The 25,936-nt window shown below is 39.8% G+C and overlaps 1 protein-coding gene across 5 annotated transcripts in view; it reads right to left on the bottom strand.

The window, feature by feature from the left end:
* Positions 1-25,936, bottom strand: part of TLK2 (tousled like kinase 2) — a 123,324-nt gene that overhangs the window by 18,194 nt on the left and 79,194 nt on the right. For all 5 annotated transcript variants that reach the window (XM_042967404.1, XM_042967402.1, XM_042967403.1 and 2 more), the window contains 6 exons: positions 25,309-25,445; positions 17,200-17,352; positions 12,611-12,677; positions 11,526-11,623; positions 9,443-9,524; positions 3,654-3,745 (listed from right to left, as the gene is read on the bottom strand). In XM_042967404.1, coding sequence (XP_042823338.1) covers positions 3,654-3,745; positions 9,443-9,524; positions 11,526-11,623; positions 12,611-12,677; positions 17,200-17,352; positions 25,309-25,445 — 629 coding nt within the window. The remainder of the gene's footprint in view (positions 1-3,653; positions 3,746-9,442; positions 9,525-11,525; positions 11,624-12,610; positions 12,678-17,199; positions 17,353-25,308; positions 25,446-25,936) is intronic.

Below are 25,936 nucleotides of genomic sequence, written 5' to 3'. Positions count from 1 at the left end.
GACGATGCTGTTAACAAAAACCAAGTTTAGAAAGCTAGGGACTAACCAGATAACCCTCAAGTCATTTCTTCCTCTAACATACTAAAAATCTACAATTCTCTGCCCTTCTGTTGTAACTTTTTGGTTTTGTTGTGCATTTCAGGGCAGAGACCGATTTCTCCCTCAAAGTACAAGAAACAGAGGCAACTAAAGGAGGCAAAACTTAAGAACCAAAGGAAGGGTCAAAGTCCTCCCCAACTAACGGCATTTGCTGTGTCACTGAGCACACTCCCTCAGCATCATGTGAAGCTCTAAGCCCGCTTCTCGAGCTTCATCAGGCAAGGCCGTGGCTCTTTCCACATCCCTCGAATGTTCAACTTTTAATTTAGCATCCAAGGGATTAATGCACTACAGAAAGCTTAATTAGAAATGGGAAGAATCTTATCCGCTCATGTGTTAGTCTTTTACTCTTTTATAAGTGGGTATACATTCAATAGGCTTACAAAATGACTTTATCCTAAGAAATTAGAAGACCATCATATGTAAGTGTATACTAACTCAGATAAAATTATTTCTGTGGACAGCTTTATATGAAAGGTTTCCTACTGTGGAGTTTTTAATATGTTATTTGGGGGAGTCAAAGAAATCTTGTTAAAAAAAAAGGAATCTTATAATACCTACTAATGCTTTAATAATGCAAAAGTAAAATAATCAGTTTGCTTTTCGTTTGTGGAGGAAGGAGAAGAAAGGAGGTGCAGAGCAGAACTCAAAATTAAAACAACAACCTTTTGAGTTCTTCCTTTTTTCTTAATAAAGACTCAAATAAATGTCTTTATTCCAGATGGGACTGGGAAGTCACTCCCATGAAAGTAAAAGCAATCAGAGATGTTACTACGCAGGATAGCAGCATTTTCATATTTTATAATGTTACCATAACACTAAAGTGTACCACTTTTTAGTTTAATACTAAATTTTTAAAGCACTGTCTAAAATCTGTTATATGTTTGATATACACCTCTGTAAGTTCCAAGGAGTTAATGACATTTTGCTAATTCACTATCATCTGTATAGCCTGTATTCATCAGTATGATTTCATAATAAGCAAAATCTTTCGAAGAAAGGTGGAAGTGTGTAAGAATTTCTCCCTAGGTTTGGGCAAAGGTCTTAAGAACTTGGCACGCTCCCTCCCCATGTGTCTGTCTGTCAGCTAGGAAATGGCCCCTGCAGAGACGGCTCCATAGCAGGTACTTGGGTGCCATGATTCCCACCTCTGATGAGGAAATGAAGAGTAGAAAGGTACCACCATGAGCCTGGAGCGGGACCAGTAAAGAGCTCAGAAAGCTGAGACGCCCCCCTTCACTTGCTCTAGGACTCTGCCTGGTAGAGAAACATGAGGAACATACCCAGTCTCTACCCACCAGCACTCAAAGCAGCTTGCCAGATGTGTCACAGAGGTACAAGGTCCAGGCTTCGACCCCTCACTGTTTCAAAAGGCTAAGGTGGGCAGCACCCCACCAGCAGTCATCACAGTATTCCTCAGCAGAGTTCTCTTTAGGGCCAGCCTAAGAGCTGGACGCTGAAACTAGGCAAAGTATGTGCAAATCCCAGCACAGGAACCACCTTCTCAAGGTTAATCAAGGCTGGCCCCTCATAAAGTCAAGTGGTTTAGAGTGGTCAGGTCACACATAAGATACAGAACAGGCTCCAAGGATAGCCGGAGAGCATTTTTAAAGAGAAGCAAGTACCATTCCAACTCCCTACGCACTCTGAGAGTCTCAATGTAAGGGGGACGTTTCGCGTTTCTAACTGGTCAGAGCAACATGTGGCTTCCTTCTCTGAAGTGCTCCTGGCATTCACTGTGGCATATGCCATTCGTCCCTGAACGCCAAGTGACTGGAATGTGCTTGTAATAATGTAACTGTTCCTCAGAAGCATCTGGACTGCAGCTGCCTGTCACGTAAGATACACACACAAGGTGCCATGCATAAAGCACACCTCATCCCTTTTGCTACCTCCGCTAAGCCCAATTTCTCTTAACGCCACAGGAACCTTCACTTCTCCAGTGCTGAGTGCCATCCAGCACAGAATGGGGGGGGGAGGGGAGCGGCGGAGGGGAGGGGAGGTTCCTGGACCCCTGATAAGGAACATGTATACAGCAAGAGTTGCCTTGGTCTATGCCCCAAGAACAATTGATGATATAGAAATGTTTTACTTTTCCCTTGAGATTTAGAAGCCAATTAAAAGGCTATTTCAGGGGTGCCTGTGTGGCTCAGTCGGTTAAGCGTCTGACTTGATTTTGGCTCAGGTCATGATCTCGTGGTTTGTGGGTGCAAGTCCTGCATCTGGCTCTGTGCTGATGGCGTGGAGCCTGCTTGGGATTCTCCCTCTTTCTCTGCCCCTTCGCCACTTGCGCCTCCCCCCCCCCAAAATAAAATAAACTTAAAAAAAAAAAAAAAAAGGCTACTTCAAAGTCTACTGCTTTTTTTCCCTTCAAAGTACAACCTGTAAGAAAAAAAACACAACTGCTCTCATAGAAAGGAGGTGAGTTTACATTAAAAGTGGTTATCTTCCATAACAGAAACCCATGGGGGAGGGGAAGGAAAGAAAAAAAAAAAAAGAGGTTAGAGTGGGAGAGAGCCAAAGCATAAGAGACTGTTAAAAACTGAGAACAAACTGAGGGTTGATGGGGGGTGGGAGGGAGGGCAGGGTGGGTGATGGGTATTGAGGAGGGCACCTTTTGGGATGAGCACTGGGTGTTGTATGGAAACCAATTTGACAGTAAATTTCATATATTAAAAAATTAAAAAAAAAAAAAAAAAAAAAAGTGGTTATCTTCTCCTTCCTGGGTCAGGACATGTCTAATTCAGTGCTTTTACCTACAACAAGGAAACAATACTAAGCCCAGTGGGGATCCTAACAGCAAATCAGGTATGAGTGGCCTCCAAACCAAATGAGCCATGAATTCCAACGTTCTGAAGCTTGGGGCAGGGTGGGGAAAACAAGCAAAACCCGCCATTAGTGGATCAAAGAAATTCACACCTGTACATGTAATCATTATTCAAGCTAAAGAAGTTACCCTCCCAGCCCTTCTCCCAACACAGAAGAGGAGCGCCAGCCAGTGGCATTCAGGACCCTGAACACAGAATTCGGAGGGGAACCTGTGAGGGGGAGGGGGACTCAGCACTGAGGAACTGAATGTCCAACAAGCACCACTGCAGTCAAGAGGCACCCCAGGTACCCCCCCCCTTCCTGTTTCCTCCATGAAGAAATGACTGAACAGGCAGGAAAAAGCCCAGCCCAGAGCCCCTCAGGATGCCCAGGCCACTGAAGGACTCCATCATCTGCTTTCTATAGACAGCAAGACGGTTTCCAAGGCTTTACTTGTTTACTGTAGCTAATGTTACACACATAACGGAAAGGGAGGTTGAAGAGCATGGGTTTTGGATTAAGGGAAGTCTAGATTTAAACACCAGCTCAGCCATTTCTTAACTATTACTCAAATTCTGTAAGTTTCAATTTGCTCATCAGTAAGATGGAAAATTTCTTCACTCTCCCAGGATAGTCATAAGGATTAAATGAAACAACAACAATGCATGTACAGCTGTTAGCACAGGGCCCAAACTACAGCTGTTACTTCCAGATTTTGAAAAATCAGATACTCTAGGATCACTTACTTGTGGTAATTCTCCTTTTTCTCATCTCTCCAGTTTTTATTTAACTGGTGAATTTTCACAGCTACATATCTTTGTTCTGTTAGATCAAATGCCTGCAAAGAAAAGGAATAAATTATGTTCTGGATAAATGCTAACAAGAATTACAGGCAAGTAACGGACTCAAAGCTTCTATTTAACACATCCATGATTCAAAATCCCAAATGCATTGTAAAATAAAAACAACAGTGGATGACAACACATCACATACTTGTTTCAGAGTTGCAACCATCTTCTTGAAACTTGTGATCAGATAATTTAGAAGTCTCCAGACTCACTGGCACCAAGGGGCTTAGAAAACAACCAAGTACACACCACAAACAGCAAGACAGCCCGTGCCTTACCAGTCATTGCCAAACAGTTCTCTCTGTGGACAATATCCACCCGCTCTGGGGCCTCACTCCCTTGCGTTGTATCTCGCCCCTCTGCTGACACTGGGACAGGACACTTCTAAAATGCTGGGGACACACACTATCTGCTCCTTGAGAAATAACCCCTCCAGATACACCTCTTCACTGTTTGTTTAGAAAATAACCTCGTAATTTGTTACACTGTTTATTAAAATACAAACAAATAAAATAACACCCTGCCTTTAGCCCCACCCATATACAATGGGCAAATAAAAAGCAGTTTTCAATCCCAACATGTCTGAAAGTTGTCACACCAGATCACGTCTCCAGCACTGTCCAAAGAAAAGGACATACTTTCCCCAAAGACCGCCACTGCTGGAAAGTCCTGCATCAGCTAGGCAGTGCTAGATCGTGGGGCGGGGGTGGGGAAGAAGGGGAACAGGTGGGTTTGTGAGGATGCTAAGTGTAAATCACAAGTTGATAACATGAGTAGTATTTTAACACAACAGGGTATTTCTCCTATACAAAAGAATTTATTGAACAACTCCTTTGGGATGAATAGTTTTTCTTAATTCTTAAGGTTGAGATGAGGGGTGCCTGGGTGGCTCAGTCGGTTAAGCCTCTGACTCTTGATTTCAGCTCAGGTCATGGTCTCATGGTTCCTGGGATTGAGCCCATCGGGCTCTGCACTGATAGTGTGGAGCCTGCTTGGGATTCTATCTCTCTGCCCCCCCCCCTCAAAATAAATAAACTCATAAACAAATTAAAGTTCAGTAAGAAATTTAATGCCTCAGTTCCAGCACTATTACCACCCATCTACCCGTTTCCACAAATATATGGACAGATGAAAGCAACAGGTACAGGGTAAGTCATGACTCCCGTTCTACGGATCTTTTAAAATGTAAGCTACCTCTAGGGAAGCACTAACTGCAAGAGATGGCTACTCATGAAAGAAACTTCTAATTTATACTATATTTAAACCAGCATTTTTTTAAATATAAAAACTACACAATTTAAACAGAATAGCTTATTTCACAGAAATGGAAACTTCTGAACTCGATTTTTCTTATAGAATCTGAAGTCCACCTACAAGCTTATAGAACATCATGCCTTTACAGGAGAAAACCATTTAAAACCATTAAAAGCGAGATCAAATACCACCTAATTTGTAAGAGCACTAATGAGACGATAAGTGTCTTTTTGTCCACCTACTGTACCCTATTTCTGAATCCAAGACACTGTGATCCACCACCGATTTAAGAAGCATCTAAATTTCAGGAATGTAAACACGACTAAGGAACACACTAGGAAAACACAGGATGAAGAAATAACTAACAAGTAACTGGGAAGCACCAAGAACAAATGCTGATGATTTTAAAAAGTATTTGTTTCACTTGTAGGTTTATACCCAAAAGAATTACAAGCAACTTCTCTGAGAGGTATGTGCACATGCATGTTCAAAGCAGCACAATTCACTACAGACCAGGAGAGGAAGCAACCCCAACATCCACTGCCAGAGGAATGGATAAAGAAAACGAAGTATATGCATACAATGGAGTATTATTCAGCCTTAAAAGAAGGAAATCCTATCACATCAACATGGATGAGCTTGGAGAACATCATGCTAAGTAAATGAGCCAGTCACAAAAAGACAAATACTGTGATTCCACTTACACAGGTATCTAAAAGTAGTCAAGTTCATTGAAACAGAAAGTAGAATGGCAGTTATCAGGGGCTGGGAGAGGAGACTTGTTGCTTAATGGGTAAAGTTTCAGTTTTGCAAGATGAAAAAATTCTGCAGATCTGTTTCACAACAACATAAATACACCTCACACTACTAAAATGTACACTTAAAAGTGATTATGATAAATTTTGTGTTTTTTTTACACTTTAAAATTATCAAAAACAAAAAATAGAGTGTTTGATTCAAGAATGAAAACAAAAACAAAGAAAGCAAAAGGAAGGAAAGATTAAAAACACAAGTTAATGAAAAAATCAAAGAGTAGACTTGATCAACAAAATAAAAAGTTGATTCTTAGAGGAAAAAATAAACATTGACTCATCTCTGACCTATCACTCAAGAGATATAAAAATAAACACTTCAGGGGCGCCTGGGTGGCTCAGTCGGTTAAGCGTCCGACTTCAGCCCGGGTCACGATCTCGCGGTCCGTGAGTTCAAGCCCCGCGTCGGGCCCTGGGCTGATGGCTCAGAGCCTAGAGCCTGCTTCCGGTTCTGTCTCCCTCTCTCTCTGCCCCTCCCCCATTCATGCTCTGTCTCAAAAATAAATAAACGTTAAAAAAAAAAAATTAAATAAAAAAAAAAATGAATAAATAAACACTTCAGGGGCACCAGGGTAGCTCAGTCTGACTTTGGTTCAGGTCATGATCTCACTGCTAATGAGTTCAGGCCCCACGTCGGGCTCTGTGCTGACAGCTCGTAGCTTGGAGCCTGGAGCCTGCTTTGGATTCTGTCTCCATCTCTCTGCCCTTCCCCCACTAGTGCTCTGTCTCCTCTCTCAAAAAATAAAAAAATTAAAAATAAATAATAAAAATAAACATTTCATAAAAAAGAGAAATAACTAAGGTATGGATGATATATATTTTTTAATGTTTATTTATTTTGAGAGAGAAAGAGACAGAGCATGAGCATGAGAGTAACGGAGGGGCAGAAAGGGAGACAGAGAGAATCCCAAGCAGGCTCCATGCTGTCAGCACAGAACCAGACTCAGGCTCCGTCCACCTCATGAACCGTGAGATCATGACCTGAGCTGAAACCCAGAGTCAGATGCTTAACTGACTGAGCCACTCAAGGTGCCCCATGGATGACATTTTTAAACCAAGGTGAAATAGGAGATTTTCCAGGAAAATTATCAAAACTGGCTTAAGAAGGGGAAGAAAATAGCAAATCAGTATTTGTAGAAGAAATTAAAAGGGTTATCAAAATGTTTTCCTCTACAATGACATCTACCCATGTGATTCGAAGTCTGCTCTTTTATTTTTTAATTTTTTTTTTAATGTTTATTTATTTTTGAGAGAGAACTCACACGAGCATGAGCAGGGGAGGGGCAGAGAGAGAGAGGGAGACCCAGAATTTGAAACAGGATCCAGGCTCTGAGCTGTCAGCACAGAGCCTGACACGGGGCTCGAACTCATGAACCATGAGATCATGACCTGAGCTGAAGCTGGATGCTTGACAGACCGAGCCACCCAGGTACCCCTGCTCTTTTAAGAGCCAACAATTCCTATGCAATGCATCCCAGGGCATGGGAAAAAAGAAATTTCACAACTTACTCTGGATAACTAGGACATAAAAGCTAGACAATGCTGCCTGCACACAAAAGATGACTATGGGCCAGCCGCACTTATGAATAGAGATAAAAAATATGAAATACTAGAAAATCAAGCCCAGTAGTACACTAAAAATAATATTCTAGTTCTGGAAGTGAACAGTAATGGTAGTTGTACAACATTATGAACATACTTAATGCAAACAAATTGCACACTTAAAATGGTAAATTTTTATATATATCATCACAGTAAAAATTAACACTAAAGAAAACCGTCAAATCATTATGTTATACACCTAAAACAAATATATCATTGTATGCCAACTAACTTCAATTAAAAACATTAATACACATGGGGCACCTGGGTGGCTCAGTCGGTTAAGCGTTCGACTTCGGCTCAGGTCATAATCTAACGGTTCGTGCGTTCAAGCCCCGTGTTGGGGCTCTGTGCTGACAGCTCAGAGCCTGGAGCCTGCTTCAGATTCTGTGTCTCCCCCTCTCTGCTCCTCCCCCACTCATGCTCGCTCACTCCCTCTCTCTCTCAAAAATGAACAAACATTAAAAAATTTTTTTAATAAAATATTTAAAAATAAATATAAAATAAAATATTTAAAAAAGAAAGGGGGGTACATAACTAGTTTTTACTGTTTTTATCTGAAATGAAAACATTATTTTGCTCAAACTATTTCCCATATATAAATTCACAAGGCATAATGTAAATCCCAAGAGTGAAGACTGCACTTCAGGAAAAGGGAATTCACAGGGCCAGGCAGTAGAGACCATTTAATAAACCGACTTTGCATGTAAAATCCTGGTGTCAGAAACACCTACAGAAACAAGGAGGCGGTGACTGGTGAACATGTTGTGGATCTGCAGCTACACTGAAAACCTGCTGAATTTCTCATTTAGTACAAATGAACTAAAGGCACAGTGGTCTGACCTTCACTGGCCTGGCTAAAAAGCCAGGACGCTGCTTCAGAATCCCAGAGCTAATTAACGCTCTTAGAAGATGAGAACTTTTTTTTTTTTTTTAATGTTTCATTTATTTTGAGAGAGAGAAAGAGAGAGAGAGAGAAACAGCACGAGCAGGAGAGATGCAGAGAGAGAGGGAGACACAGGATATGAAGCAGGCTCCAGGCTCTGAGCTGTCAGCACAAAGCCCAACGCAGGGCTCAAACTCACAAACCGCGAGATCAAGACCTGAGCCTAGGTCAGACGCTTAACGGACTGAGCTACCCAAGCACCCAACATGAGAACTTTTTAAAAATAAGAAGCAGGTTTTCAAATAAGAATGAACTTTAAGGCATCTATTTAAAAAAATCATAAGAATAAAAGTAACACAAACGTATTTCTTTAAAAAAAAATTTTTTTAATGTTTATTTTTGAGAGAGACAGAGCATGAGCAGGGGAGGGGCAGAGAGAGAGAGAGGAACACACAGAATCTGAAGCAGGCTCCAGGCTCTGAGCTGTCAGCAGACCCCAACGTGGGGCTCGAATTCACAAACCGCGAGATCATGACCTAAGCCAAAATTGGATGCTTAACTGACTGAGCCACCCAGGCACCCCCATACTTGTTTCTTTAAAAAAAAAATTTTTTTTTTTAACATTTATTCATTTTTTGAGAGAGAGAGAGGGAGAGCAAAGCAGGGGAGGGGCAGAGAGAGGGGGAGACACAGAATGTGAAGCAGGCTCCAGGCTCTGAGCTGTCAGCAAAGAGCCCGATGCGGGGCTTGAACTCATGAAATGTGAGATCACGACCTGAGCCGAAGTCGGATGCTTAACTGACTGAGCCACCCAGGCGCCCCACCCCCATACTTACTTCTAACAAATGTAAGTGAGGCAGGAAGTACAGAAACAGAATATAAATCACCATAATTTCACTACTGAGAAACAGTGCTGTTTTTCCTTCCTGTTTTTTTTTTTTTTTTTTTTTTTTTTTTTTTTTTTTAATTTTCCAAACTTGAGAACAGGGCAAAATACTATATCCTGCCTTAGTAAGTTTTTGAGTTTCAACCAAAAGATATCAATCCACAATTATCACTAATCTTAATGTTCTCCAAGTCAGTAATAACCAATAATTTAATCTTAGTCTTTGTATCCAGTTTCTTACACTTACCTTGTAAACTTCACTGAAACCTCCTCTACCCAAAAGATGTAACAACAAATATCTGTCATTTAGCGTTGGATGATCTTTAAATCTGTGGAAACAGGGAATACAGAACATCCTGAGGTCAAGGACTACACAATCTTCCATACTAGCAAAATTCCCAGAATATCCAACATGCTATGCACATGATTATAGCTGCTGCTGCCAGTTTGGTAATACCACCAATATAGCTAATTGTAAACATGAAATAAGTTACATAGTTCAAAGAGACTACATAAATACAAGGATGGCACTGGCTACAGAGCCGTAAGGTATAGATGCCAGCCTCAGCACAGTCACAACTGGACCTGTGACCTGTGTTGACCTTCCTCCCTGTCTGCCTCTCTATGAAGTGAGGGGACTCTAGACTACACTAGATCAGGGATTTCCAAAGTGCGCTACTCAGTTCCTCCAAAGTATTCAAAAGCCACATGTTCCCACCATTCCAAAACTAACACAATAAAACTCCAAGATATTTTACATAGCCTTAAAAACAGATCTGATTATAAAGTAAATCACATGTCCGTTCTATGTACATTTATTTTCCCTCTTTGAGATAGTCTCATGATATAACTGTTTCTGCCACACAGGATTCCACCTTGTGTTGTTTTCTAACAATAAGACAAAGACAAGAGAGATTCTGGCAAAAATAACTTTACAACTATTTCTACCTAGTTCCTGATCTTAAACTGCCCCACTGTTAATCCTGGAAAACTATTTTAATTTTGAGACAGTGGCATGGCTGCAGAGGGGTGCCACTGCTGCGTGGCGGTCGGCTCTGGCGTTCCACAGCAAGTTCGGCTCTTTGTTTAGTCGCACAGCTGTGGGTCCCTGGTCAAGTCAACGTAATTTTGTGGGGCTCTCATGAAGACAGCTCTATGCCTGACACATACAGAGTGCTCGGTCACAGTAACTGCTGTGGCCTGCCACCTCCCAGAAAGAAAAATCCATGGCTCACACTGGCCAAACAAAAATACACAAGCAATAGCTCTGTCCAAAAAAATCATGTTTCAGAGTCAGAAAAATTTTAAAAAGAAAAGATTACAAACTAAAGGTATTTCCCATATCAATCTACTTTTCGGTTTCAATCCTTTAAATGACTTATAAACAAAGGTGGGCATTCATCTACAATACCTAAACCTAACACAGTCTTGTTTCTTGTTTAAAATCTCAGCACCCAAAGGGCCCTTAAAGGTCATTCTAAAACCATGCCATCCCAACCCAGGAACCCTTCCATGCCATGACACTGTCACCCGTGCTTCCATTTAGCAGGGCTCTGCAGGAATCTGAAAACACAGAGTATCCCAACCACCTACAACTGCAAAGCTATATTGTTTAGTGACCTCTATTTGTGTGAAAATGTTAGAATACATGTATACATATTTAACATATAAATCTATCTATATTTATTTTTTTAATGTTTTTTTTTTAATTTTTTTTTTTAACATTTATTTTTTTGAGACAGAGAGAGAGAGAGAGCGAGCGAGCATGAATGGGGGAGGGTCAGAGAGAGAGGGAGACACAGAATCCGAAGCAGGCTCCAGGCTCTGAGCTGTCAGCACAGAGCCCAACATGGGGCTCGAACTCACAGATGGTGAGATCATGACCTGAGCCGAAGCCGGATGCTTAACTGACTGAGCCACCCAGGAGCCCCTTAATGTTTATTTTTTGAGAGAAAGAGAGAGAGAGTGTGTGTGCAAGTAGGGCAGGATCAGAGAGAGAGGTGGAGACACAGAATCCGAAGCAAGCTCCAGGCTCTGAGCTGTCAGCACAGAGCCCGACATGGGGCTCGAACTCACAAACCATGAGATCATGACCTGAGCCGAAGTCAGATGCTCAACCAACTGAGTCACCCAGGCACCCCTATATATATTTAAATTAAAGCAAGTCATAGTTGTGTTCACAAACCTGTATTACACCCTGCAATAGAGCTAAATACACCATGGAATCATATACCCAATTTATATTAAGCAGAACCATCATTCTAGACCATTCAATTCATGTCAGAAACTGTTTAGCAATCTCCAACCCAACATACCCCCAAGTTGCTTACTGTGAATTATCTTCATTATGTATCCTTTTTAGTTCCCTGATATGTAGATTTCTAACCCTTTCTAGCCTTTCCAGCTCTGCCTGGATCTCTGCTTCCTCCTAAAGTGAAAAGGAAAGAAAAAGCTCAGAACACAGGAAACTACCCTTTCGGAATCTCATTTCAAAAACAGACATTTTTCCTTCGAAAAACTAAAGGAAAATGTTTCTTCCACATTAAAAAGGATTTTTTTTAAGGACTAGAATTTTAATCATAAAAAGCAAGATCACAGTAAATAATAAATAAAATTCAAACCATACAAAGGAGTACAAGTAAGAAAAAAGCCCTCTTGCTGCCCTGCCCTCTCATCTCCATGCCCATTCCCCAGATGTAACTACTGTTAAGTATCCTGTGTAAATTTTCAGAAATGTTCTCTGTATTTATATACAGGCATACAATCTTTTTTTTTCCCTTTTTTTCTTTTTCCTTTTTTTTTTTTTTTTCAAAAATCAGGTTCTGTATCTGGTTCTGCTCTGTAAGTATGGATTATGTTTGGCGCCTTAAGTTCCACTGATTTAACAAGATCTGAGAACCCAGTTGGAAAAACACACACCAAAGGCAGTTTATTAAATGCTTACTGACCATCAACCCCATAAGTAGTATCTACCAAAAATGTATGGGCTGTTGAATTTAGGAGATGGGCAATCCATATTTAAGACGCCTCTGTGAACATCATCAATACCTATTTTTATGTAGGTGACTTTGTGTGGTTGGTACAAGTTTAAAATATTAAGAGCTTTCAGATCAAATCTGAACCACCTGCTCATATTGAATATTTAATTTTTACCTAAGGATAACTACTTATGAAACTTTATGAGATATGCAGAATTATCTATTGGTATATCACTGGTTGAAAAAAGTGCTCTCATTGGGTGGCTGGAGTTGACTCAAAAATTCAAAGACATGAATTCCACCATTCACGGTGGAATACAGGATATAATAGGGAGAAGAACTACTCCAGATTTTAGCAGGTATGTCCAACTATGACATTTGCTTTAATACTACATGTAGACTGATTTCTCCAGACATATTTTGCTCATTATACTTACCTTTTTAAGATGACCTAATCTGAGTTTGAAGATTTCTTCTTGTTCATGGTATTCTGCTAATGTTAACCTAGAAGATAATGGTAGAAATTCCAGTAAATTATTTGAAATTGTAGTGTGCCTATCAAAAGAGAAATGCCAAAGCATGCCATATGGTAGAGTCAGTCTGTTAAAATAACTAAAAGCTAGATTATCTTGCAATCTGACAAAAGAAAACTTCTGTGATTTATCAGATGTGACATGAAGAAAGGAGGCTAATTTATAAAAAAAAAAAAATGAGAAAAATAAATGAGCTTATATTTTTACATTATTTATGAAATGAGTTTTGTCCATACAATCTCAGATGAAAATCCATTGGGAAAGTAGCCAAAAATTATATGCCTGAACTTTCTTTTTGAAGAGACAGTAATAAGCCAATGGATGTGATGATTTTTGAGAATCTCTTAGACTCTGATACCATGATAACAAGGAGTAGGACGACATAACGGAAGAGTCCAGGATTTGGAGTCTGAGGTCTAGGGTTCAAAGTGCAACTCAGGCCAATGGCCATGTGACCTGGACAAGCAACTTTTTAAGTCTCAGTTTCTTAAGAGGGTGGCAAGCAATAGCACCCATCTAAGAAAGCTGTTGTGACTATTAAGTGAGAATGGGAAATAATTCCTAAGTTGTAAAATGGTATTTGAATACAATACTCAAAGGGCTGACTTGAATGGGTGGTCACTTGTGTTCCACCTACTCCAATCACAACTCTGTATCTTAAGAACGAGCATTTAAGGAGTGATCACTTACTCCTCCATCTTCACCCTCTTCACATTCTAGAAGCAGACACACAGACTTCAGTGTGTTAGATGTCACTGTTCAGTTATATTCCAAATAGCAGGAGAAAGAAGGAACAGCTATCCCATCAACCAGGAAGAGCTACAAAATAGCCTTTGAGGTCTGACTAAAAGAGACTAACAAGAGGAAATACATCCACTAGGTTGTTACATCTGTCCCTCCACAGAGGCAGAAGTACTTCTATCCATACTCCGTATCACACGAGTAGAAAAGGGAGAAATGAAAATACAGTTAGGGATTCTCTCTGCCTGAAATAGGACTGATATCAGAGGTGATAATGTGACTCACTCTAAGGCTCCAGAGGACTGTTTTTGGCTTCTGGCCAAAGGAATGAGCCAAGTTACAGATACTTTAATTAAAAACTGGACTAAAGGCCTTCCAGCTTGGATTTTACACAGGACTCCAGATGGCAACTGCTTACTGACACACTACTGGCCTAGACTGAGTTCTAATTATTGTTCTATGGCAAGGAAACAGCCTATGCCTTCTTTATTACTACTAAGCCAACAGTCTTATGCATTAGCATTAAATAATTTTCAAGTAATACTGGAGGGACAGTCTCTTCACAAAATAAATCTGGGAGTGGTCACAAAGAAGACAATGATCAGACTGATGTGTACAACATTTGCCCAGAGAATCTTCCAAATCTGGGTTCCTACTTGGGACTTTCTGAAAGAAAATATTTTAAATTTAAAATCTAGTTTTAAAATATTTAGTGAAATATTTAGTTATAAGAATGAAGATGTTGTCCAAGTTTATTCACTGTGTATACTATTATCACTATCCTCAATGAAATCATTAGTTTATTTACCTGTTCATTTCCCCTAAAGAAACCGTAAGCTCCTAAGGCTAGGGCTGTATCCTTTAGCTCTGTATCCCCAGTGTCCAGACCAAGGCCAATTGTACAATATGCATTTACCATAAACTTACTAAATGAATGTCCAGGAAAAGGCTCCCCAAAACATCAAGTATGTATGGAGTAAGAAATGGTATTAAGCCATCTTTCTCACTGGAATGGGATGTCATGGACCTTAAACAATAGTGCAGTACACACACTATTACATTTGGTGGATTGGAGGTTAATGTTTTTGAGAACTGATACGAAAACATAAAGGAAAAAGACATATTCTTCAATAAATTATACAATATCATTATCTTTTGTGTCTATCTTTAGACCTAAAACCTATTTTCAGCCAAAGACTCCCACAATGACAGCTTTGCAAAATTTCTTTTTCCCTTGAAAAACCAATGAAGCCACTACAGATACACAGATTACAATACTGGTTACTGTTTTTATGAAAAATGTATTTTAAATTTCAAACATCCAATTCAGGAAGGAGCTTCATGGCTACCATCAATTCTTCAGGGATTGCCTACACTACTATCTATAGATCTTTCCCCCTGTCTTTTTTTTTTAAATTTTTAATGTTTATTTATTATTTTTTTAAAATTTTTATGTTTATTCATTTTTGAAAGACAAAGAGAGACAAAGCACAAGCAGGGGTGGGGCGGAGAGAGAGTGGGGGACACAAAATCTGAAGCAGGCTCCAGGCTCTGAGCTGTCAGCACAGAGCCCGACGCAAGGCTCCAACCCAGGAACCATGAGATCATGACCAGAGCCGAAGTAGGACGCTCAACTGACTAAGCCACCCAAGCACCCCAATGTTTATTTATTTTTGAGAGAGACAGACACACACACAGAATCCGAAGCAGGCTCCATTCCGAGCTGTCAGCACAGAGCCCAACATGGGGTCCAAACCCACAAACCGCAAGATCATGACCTGGGCTGAAGTCGGACGCTCAACAGACTGAGCCACCCAGGTGCCCCTCTTTTTTCCCTTTTTTATGTGAAAGCTTCTTGAAGACAGAGGCCATGACTTAAATGTCTTCATATTAAGTACGTATAAGAAATATTTTAAATAGGTAAACAATATATAGGTTTTATTTCCCATGTCAATTCTGTTTGGCAGTTCCTGCTTAGTTGACCCATGGACCATTCACCTCACAGTCTGTTTTTGTAAATCAAGTCTTACTGGAACATAGCCACCCCCATTCATTTACGTACTGTGTATGGCTGCTTTCAGGCTACAACAGTCAGCAGTGCAGAGTAGATGCAATAGAGACCAGCCTGCCTACAAAGCCTAAAAGTATTTACCATGGCCCAGTATAGAAAAAGCCTGTCAACTCCTGCCCTAGACGAAGATTCTCTTAGTGGTCAAAATGGGATGATCAGGGGCACCCGGGTGGCTGAGTCAGTTAAGCATCTGACTTTGGCTCAGGTCACGATCTCACGGTTCATGGCTTTGAGCCCCCGTCAGGCTCTGTGCTGACAGCTCAGAGCCTGGAGCCTGCTTCAGATTCTGTGTCTCCCTCTCTCGCTGCCCCTCCCCCGCTCACACTTGGTCTCTCTCTTTCAAAATTAAACATTAAAAAAAAATTAAAGAAAAAAAGAATGCGATGATCAATTAGGGAAATCTGACACAGGGCAGGGGTGAAAAAAGAAAGCATCTATACTAAGGCTATGCTATCCCTCCTATTCATGGCAGCTATGTGACCACACTGCAACCGAAGATATTGGTGTTTCCCACAGGTCCACAGAACAGGAAAAAATACCGGTGATGTCAAGATTTGGCTTAGTGGCAAAATATCTTTTTCCTAAAATAATACCTATTTTTTTCTTAGCTTGCTCCTACAGTTTCTGTGACTGTTAACCAAATGCTCTTTAGACCAGTTAAGAGCATTCTCCAGCTAGACATTTTTTACTTCAAAAGAACAGCCAGGTAATCCCCCTAAGATGATGCCAATGTACCATAACCCAGAACCACACATAAACAACTCTATCATTTGACCACCATGCTGATACCACATTTGTTGTGAGAGTGGCCGAAGACCATGACGTCAAGTGACCTTATTTGTCCCGCTCACTTGAAAATACCTAAATAATAATTAAAAAGAGAAGAAATAACAAGTGGTGGTGAGGATGTGGAGAAAAGGGAACTCTTGTGCAGTGCTGGCGGGAATGTAAATTGGTGCATCCGTTATGAAAAACAGCACGGCAGTTCTTCAAAAAATTAAAAATAGAACTATCCTATGACTTAGCAATTTCACCTCTGGGTATTTATCCAAAGGAAATGAAATCACTCTCTCAAAAAGACCTATGCACCCCCATCTTCATTGCAGTATTATTCACAACAGTTAAGACATGAAAAAAAACCCTAAGTGTCCACCAATGGATAAATGGATAAAGAAACTGTGATATACATATACATAGCATGGCGTCTAAAGTTAATAATCCTGTATTGTATATGTGGAAGGTGCTGAGAGTAGATCATAAAATTCTCATAAGAAAAAAAATTGTAACTTTGTGAGGTGATGGATGTTAACTAAACTTATTATGGGAATCATTTTATAATATCTACACATATCTAATCATTATGTTGTACACCTAAAACTGATACAATGTTATATGTCAGTTGTATCTAAATAAAACTGAAAACAAACCCCAAAATACACCCAACCACCCCCCCAACAAAAAAGAAAGAAAATACCCAAATAAGGTGAGGACTAAGAAAATGAATGAATTTTACGTGGTTTTTATATAAGTTGTGAGCAAATTCACCAACGTAACTAAAAAGAAAGCTTACGCCCTAGAAATCCCCGTAATTTATCCTTTTTTCCAGTGGCACTCCACAGGGCATTTGTATTTTGGGGAAGACTGTGGTATCTCACAGAGTTCACATTAATAAAGAACATACGTTTCATTTTCAGCTCCGTTGGTCTTGCTTTTCCGCTGTTTCTGCTCATTGGTTGCCGGAGGGGCCTGTCCCATGGCAGGGGGTTTCCGCTTTGCTAACATTTTCCGTTGTCTTTCTATCTCTTCCCTCTGTGAATTTATCCTTTCCTGCTGCCTACAGATATAAAAGATGTTGCACAGAGAAGAAGGTCAAAACACTGTAACATGGCTGGAGAGTAAACACAAATATCTTGGCACCTATATATTTGATAGACTTGAGAAAAAGTAAGCCCCTTTAAATCAAGTAGAAATTTGATTATAACTTCAGGTTAGAAAAGCCAAATAACTGATGATAGAAAGATTTTTTTTTTGGAATGAGTCTGTGCTTTAAGACAGTAGTTATGATTATTCTCCGAACAGGAAAAGTAGGCAGGAACAATATCAAATTTCCACTGCGACCTTATTTTCTGACTCAAGAAAGAATTTTCTGATTCCTTTTTAACAGTTAAGAAAATAACTCTCAGGGCGCTTGGGTGGTATCAATTTAACAAGAACTCTTGGGGCGCCAGTTCGTTGAGCGTCCGCTTCAGCTAAGGTCATGACCTCACGGTCCCCGAGTTTGAGCCCGTCAAGGCTCTGTGCTGACAGCTCGGAGCCTGGCGCCTGCTTCGGATTCTGTGTCTCCCTCTCTCTCTGTCCCTCCCCTGCTCGCACTTTCTTTCAAAAATGAATAAACAAAAAAAAAAAATTTTTTTGTTTTAAAAAGAAAACAACTCTTGGTATGGCTCCATTAAAAAACCGTATTTATGTAAGAAAAATAATACAAAAGGTCCCAAGGGCCTTTTTATTTTTTTTATTTGAATTAAAGTTTCCTCAAATTATATCTAGAAAGTTAGCTAATATGAGGGATGCTGAACAAAGTAAAAAAAAGATTTTGCGGGGCGCCTGGGTGGCTCAGTCGGTTAAGCGTCCGACTTCAGCCTCAGGTCATGATCTCACGGTCTGTGAGTTCGAGCCCCACGTCAGGCTCTGTGCTGACAGCTCAGAGCCTGGAGCCCATTTCAGATTCTGTGTCTCCCTCTCTCTCTGCCCCTCCCCTGTTCATACTCTGTGTCTCTCTGTCTCAAAAATAAATAAACGTTAAAAAAAAAATTTAAAAGATTTTGCTTTTAGATCTATCATTTATTCTAACTCTAAGTGAGCCATTACCACCCCCATAGTCATTCCCACTCACTGATATGGTCAAACCTAAACTAAGTTTTTAAAAATCAAGTACATTCAGAGAAACCACAATGAAGCCTTGCAGCTAGTAAAAAACTCCTTAGGGACTAGGACGTAAAATGAATTCACAAAAAATATACATAAAGATTCTTCAGATATCGGGGCGCCTGGGTGGCTCAGTAGGTTAAGTGTCTGACTTCGGCTCAGGTCATGATCTCGCGGTTTGTGAGTTTGAGCCCCGCGTCAGGCTCTGTGCTGACAGCTCGGAGCCTGGAGCCTGTTTCGGATTCTGTGTCTCCCCCTCTCTCTGCCCCTCCCATGTTCATGCTCTGTCTCTCTGTCTCTCAATAATAAATAAATGTTTAAAAAACAATTAAGGGGCGCCTGGGTGGCTCAGTCAGTTAAGCGTCTGACTTCAGCTCAGGTCATGATCTCACGGTCTGTGAGTTCGAGCCCCGCGTCGGGCTCTGTGCTGACAGCTCAGAGCCTGGAGCCTGCTTCACATTCTGTGTCTCCCTCTCTCTCTGACCCTTCCCTGCTCATGCTGTGTCTCTCTCTGTCTCAAAAATAAATAAACATTAAAAAAAATTTAAAAAAAAATTAAAAAAAAAAAGATTCTTCAGATATCTAACACCATTACCATTAGAGGATTTCCTAAAGAAGTCTGAATTTTCTGTAATAAACCCATTTGCACATTAGTAGCCAATAAAAATACCAATATATGAAAACTACTTTCTCTTGTATATGTCTAATAGATATTAAAGTTTGGAGACCTGGCATATTAAAAATATACCAAGATTTCAGATTAACCATTCAAAAGACTAAAATCTGTAAATCACCAACCCTAGTTGAGAATCAAATGCTAGCTCCCTTCTCTTTCTTCTACCATGCTTTCCCCTACCTCCTTTGCTTGATTCCACCTTCATTTTTGCAAAGTAAGAGAATCTAAGTTTTTAACCCATTTTCAAATGAAATCTATTCAACTCTCTTTCCTGAACACTGTAGTAAGTCAGTCTCTAGACTTTCCCTATACTCAGTGTATTTTCTTTAGAAGAATGGCAACCAGAAAAATAAGCCTATATTCCAGGGCAGATGCCCATTATACAATTTATGCTGCCGTTATCTATAAGGACAATAATGTAAGCAAGATTAACCTAGTCCAAACACTCTAAATAAATAACCATTCATCTCATAATACAATTCCCTTGCCTTTAGGATGAGCTGGGTCATTGATTGGATGTCAATGTAACAGAATGGAAATCAAAACTCAAGAGTTTTCTTGTCTGAAAAACCCTTTCAACTATCATTAGAGATATGCCTCCCCACCAAAGAATATGTAATATGAATCCTTCATGGCTTGAAAGAATTCTGGATTGAGACATAGAATCCTTAGGTAAAATCAAAATCCTCCTTTTGACTCAATGAGATAGCATGGTCTCTGAACTGTCTCTCAAGAGGAGTTTCCCGGGAGGGGAGGGGAGGGTGGGTGATGGGTATTGAGGAGGGCACCTTTTGGGATGAGCACTGGGTGTTGTATGGAAACCAATTTGACAATAAACTTCATATATTGAAAAAAAAAAAAAAAAAAAAAAGAGGAGTTTCCCAATTAAAAAAAAAATGGTAAAGTATCTTTAGCTCCTTTTTATCCTTTCATGGACCATGAATGCAAGGCACAATAAACTCTCTGGAGATAACCATAAATATTTAGTTTAAACTATAAACTATAGTGGGGCTAGTGAAGTACCACAACATTTTATCTTTGAAGACTGGCTGCTTTGGAAGACAGATTTTTAGCAATCACCCTTATCAAACATACAACTAATTTTCTATGGTTTCCAGTAAGAATCCAAAAACTTGATCTCCAGAGATTCATAAAGAAAGGGGCCCCACAGTCATCATACATATTAAAGCATAAACACAGAGTGCAATGATGCCAAAACACCTCTGGGGAAATATTAAACCGTATATACTAAGAACAAGAGCGCTTGCTTGAACACAAAAATGGATGCGCCAGAGTTCACGATTATATATAACAATTCCTACGTTAATTCTTGATATTCTTGAAATGATTTAGCTATTTATACTGACAAATAAAAGTCATCTAAAGGTAGACCATCAGTGATACTTAATTTAGGTTTATTTTGGGAGTAGAATCTGGAGTTATATCAGTAAACTTGGAAACTTCTCTTAGAAGAGGACCGTGTCTTATCAAGCCTTGTATCTCCAACACATCTGACACTGCCTTTTAGAACTGATCCTTAACTATTTCTTGCATTGCATCAGGTTTAGAGAATGCTTGCCATTTACCACCCATGAAAGAGTACTACCACCACCACTACTACTATCTTTTACACAAGTATTGATGATTTGATAAATCCATCTCACTCAAATCTAAATAATCCTATTTAAAAAGCCACTGCCTCTACAAGAAAACAAGACAATTTGCCTTAGGTATTGTTACAGGCTACAGGCTGAGGTAGGTCACCTAAAAAGGTATGTTAAAAGTTCTAACTCCCAGAACTTCAGATTATAACCTTAGGAGATAGGGTCATCAAATGTCCTTACTTAAAATGAGGTCATACTGGAGTAGGGTGGGCCCTTAATTCAATATGACTGATGTCCTTATAAAGGGAGAGAAGACGCAGAGACACACGGGGGGGGGGGGGGGGGGGGGGGGGGGGGGGGGTGGGGGGAAACACTGTGTGAAGATGGAGGCAGAGACTGAAGCTATGCTGCCACAAGCCACAGAACATCAAAGAACGATCCTCCCCTAGGGGCTTCAGAGGAAGCATGGTCTGTCAACATCTTGGTTTTGGATTTCTGGTCTCCTGAACTATGAGAGAGTAAATTTATGTTGTTTAACACACCCGGTTTATGGTATTTTTGTTACAACAGCCCTAGGAAATGAATGATAGGCGCTCTCAACAGTAACACTGTATTCCTGACTCCAACCCACCATACATACATACTAGTAGGAGGTATTAAAAAACAAACGCACGTATTTTCAGATATCACTTTAACCAAAAATAATTTAGCAATGATCTACAGGTAGCTCCTGAATAGCCCAGGTAAGAATTTTTAAAGATTCCCACAACTTCATGTTCTGTATCTACTGTCAAACAGTATGGATACCCAAGGGAGATCTTGACACTTACAGAATCAAGAGAGTTTTTCATTATGGATCATGTAACCAAGAATCAGATGGTTCACAAGATCACTTGAAAATGGGATTCTAGGGGCACTTGGGTGGCTCAGTTGGTTGAGAATCTGACTTCTGATCTCAGCTCAAGTCACGATCTCACAATCTCACCGTTTCGTGGGTTCGAACCCCCCACCATGAGGCTCTCCACTGGCGGCAAAGAGCCTGTTTGAGATTCTCCCTCTCTGCCCCTCCCCCACCCACTCGCTCTATCTCAAAATTAATAAACTTAAAAAATTTTTTAAAGAATAAAATAAAATAAAAATGGGATTCTGTAATTCCTTATACACCAGAATAAATACCTGGAGTATCATTATGATGCTATAATGTTTAATTTACTCATGCTGATAATCCACTTCTTAAATGACCACAATTTTGTTTATAAATCAAATCCCATTACTTCAATGTTGTTTCATTTCAATATAAAAAAACTTTATCTATCTATCTATCTATCTATCTAATCTCTACACCTAATGTGGGGCTCATGACCAGGAAATCAAGAGTCACATGCTCTATGGACTGAGCCAGCCAGGTGTCCCTAAACAAAATCTTTTTTTTTTTTTTAAGGTTTATTTATTTATTTTGAGAGAGATGGGGTGGGGGAGAGAGAGAGAAAGGAGAATGAGAATCCCAAGCAGGCTCTGCACTAACGGCCTGGAGTCCCATACAGGGTTCTATCTCACAAATCATGGGATCGTGACCTTAGACAAAATCAAGAGTCGGATGCTTCACTGACTGAGCCACCCAGGCGCCCCTAAACAAAATCTTAGTAAAGAATTTTTTCCCTCTTTGAGGAAAACATCCTAGGAACTTAACTGGAAAGCAAAGCCTTTTGAGAAATGCACCAACCACGCTGCATCCAGACTTTCCAGCCTGCTCTTCTAATCTATAGCTGCTGGACTTGAGTGGCAGCCTCCAGCTGTGTTTCTGACCTCCAGCCCAGCCACCCTTGCTCTCTCTGCAGACCTGCCAACTCCCACAACCCAAATCCTTCATCTATCCTGTTGATACTGTTTCTCCTGCCTAATGGGGATTTTGTGAAGTTCAGTGGTTTTTGTAAACTGACAAGAGTCTTAGTTTGTCTGAAGTCAAGGGGAGATTCTTCTCAGCAACAAGGACCTCCCTTCTGTCCTAAATGGGTTTTCCTCCAATTCCAATCCAAACTTTTACACATCATGCTCTTCCTACAGTTTATCTGTGTCACTAAATGCATAAATGTTTGAGAGAATTTACCACTCCCCCGAGATTCTCTAATTATCTAATATATTCTACATCCTTCAAGTGATCTGTTCGAGCTCTGCATTTCAGAAATCTTGACCTAAGGACAAGCATATACTTAGGCTCAATATTTAACGGTGAAATTTAGATCACTTCAATAAAAAACATTAAAACCATGCCCCCCCATCAAAAACAAATTTTTTATTGCCTTGCCATTGACTGAGATTTTAAGATTTATTCAAATAAGAAAGAGTATATTGAATAACAATAGTATGTAACAGAACTAGTTTCTCAAAACTATAAAATAAACTACTTCTTCAACAGGTTCAAACATACTTTGGAAAGGAAAAATTGCTAACCTGGACAAAAGATAATATAAATTTGATATGATTTTCTTATTAGCTGGTAAATCTTCGGTGTTAGGGAATAAAGATCACTTGAAAAGAGCAGAAGAACACAGTGAAAACAAAAGAATTGCACTGGAGGTCCTGTTGAGACTGTACTTGATTATCTGATTAAATTTTTAAATGTTTTGAGGATGGTCTCTTCTCGTAAAACCTAGCACTGCTACCTGGTGTTCAGCCACGTCACCCACAAATTATGTTGTCATGGAGTTTCTCATATACAGAAAATAATCATTTATAAGGATATCAAACATAGCCTTTACAACTGAAGAATTTCAACTGCTGCATTAAAACTGAAAGGGAATTAATTTATTAAAGCAAAACTTTAGAAAATAAAATACCTGTAATTAGTAGACACTGGCCAGACAGCTTCCCAAAAGAGATGGAGATATTTTATATGACATAAAAGCATGAAAAAATGCTATCCACCTAGGAGGAACAATCCTAGTTAGGGATCTCATTTAGATAGTCCCAATTTCTCTGATGGCTCTACAGCTAAGTCATCATTTTGTACTCTGTGTAAGATTTCCAGAACCTTCTGGGACTCGGGGGCTGCTTACAGAGTAAAAAGATAAAATATCGCTGTCAGCAAAAACTATGAACATTTTTCTTAAAAGTAATTACATTTTACATCTCTATACAAACACACTATCTTCAGTCAAAGTCTTCAGATATTTTAAAGACAGCCATCTAAGAAGTAACCATTGTCAAAGACTTGTAGGGTCACTATCACATCTGGGACTCAGTCTGAGCATGAGGTGGCTATGGCCAGTACTGGGGATGTAAGTTGTATCTTCAGATCGCACTCTAATGAAACTGGATGGGGTGTCACTTGCAGGACAATGTGCACGTCCTGGTCAGGGTGTTAAGGAATGGGTGGGTACCATGACTCCATGTCGTAGCCACTTATAGTGCCCTGGTGCGTTCCTGCTATCACCAGTCACCCATGCTTAGTGCTCGGAGTGGATGTCATTCTGAGCCTCTGGCACCTGACTTAACTCAAAAGGCTTTGTTTTCCTTCGTGGGTATTGTATCTTTGACTCAACAGCTAGCCTCTTATCACACCAAATTACACATACTCGAGGTACATGTGTGAGGCAAAAACATATCTAAGCCAAGGGGAGGGTAATGTATCACATATAAAGCAGTGACTACTAATGTGCAATCCAGGTTAGTATTATACTTTATTTCAGGCATATATTTGTTGTTTCTTATGTTTCCTTACTATTAAAGGAGTCCCACACTCTCCAATTACTGCGCAGGAAGTTATTTCAGCTAGGAAAAAAGGTAGGAAAAGCAGTCTATAGAATCCTCTAATTCATAGTGAGCTACAGATCTCAAGTTTGAGAGCCCATGATTAAAAACACAATGCCGTTCTCCCCAGTCTCAGATGGAAATAATCTAATAAAAATAAGTAAGATATACCCAAATACACGACAATCTAAAGATCTGCTTAAGTCCAGAGCCAATATTAGCTATTTACACAGTTGGAATTTTAGGATTTTAAATGGTAATTCCCTCCTTGGAGTAAATACTTGAATGTTGAGTGCTTAGGATTCCAAGTCACTGACAGACACTGGGGTTGGCCACCAGCCTGACCACTGGTTCAGCCCCTGCCTTTGAGGTAGCCGCTCTCTCTAAGGTCTAGACACGGTCTCCTTAAAGGGCCTCAGGGACAGATCCTACAGGTTTGCCTAGGGTTTTTATTGTTTTATACCTAACTCAGGATGTTCTTCCTCAGGTCCTTACCTATGTCATTTTTCTATGGAGCCAGAACAAATACGTTCATGGACTCGTCGTGAAAATCCATTACATAATTTAAAAGATAACAAGTCCTAGGATTTTTCTTCCTTAGCTTCAGCAATTCTTATTCTTTGTTAAGCTTTAATGTAGAACTCCTTTATTTTTTTCTCTAATAACTTGTGTCATTTTTCCCAGGACTTCACCTCATTCCCTACCTTTCATTACACATGTGGGGACTAAAGCTGAATGAAAAGAGGACTTCTACTACTAGGATTTTTAATGACTACAATTACAGCAAACTTAAAGCAACTTTTCAATTTCAATGTGATCATCGCACTTCACTTACTTGATAAGGTTCTGGAAAGCATAACCATCTGTCCATTGCTCAGTAAAAGAGGCCCCATGTCGAACAGTGGTAAAATGGCCCAATCTCAAGCGGTCTTGCATGCTTTTATCTCTACATGCCATCTTCTCTTGTTTTGACTTAGGAGAAAGGACAAATAGAAAATAATTTTATTCTCCTATGAGAATTCAGATATAGCATGATGTTTACTTTCTGTACTGTACTGATCAACATTTAGTACAACTGGCTGATTCTACATGGACTCTGGGAAGTACCTTAAAACTTTAAATTCTCTGCATTAACATATACCGCCTTATTTCAAAAATAAAAATGGAAAAAAGCAGTTTCTTTTCTATAAAATCAATGAATTAAAAGCTGAAACAAAGTTCTCCTATCTCTGACATTAATAAAATGACCTACTATCAGCGTTCCCTGTCTTTTTAACAGCATTCCAAAGATTTCAGCAAAAGTAACCACCAGTCTCTCAAACTTCTAGCTTATAATAATTTCATTAGCAAGTACTGCTATCTTTCAATATAAGATAAGTGTGTGTTGGGGACATATTAAAAAACTTTCAAGAAACAGTTACTAACAACTATTAACGTCAAGTCACAACTAATCAGTTACTATA

The sequence above is a fragment of the Panthera tigris genome, chromosome E1 (genome assembly GCF_018350195.1).
Source record: "Panthera tigris isolate Pti1 chromosome E1, P.tigris_Pti1_mat1.1, whole genome shotgun sequence".
NCBI lineage: Eukaryota > Metazoa > Chordata > Mammalia > Carnivora > Felidae > Panthera > Panthera tigris.
Note: the sequence above shows the minus strand (reverse complement) of the source record. Positions and strands in the feature narration are given on the sequence as shown.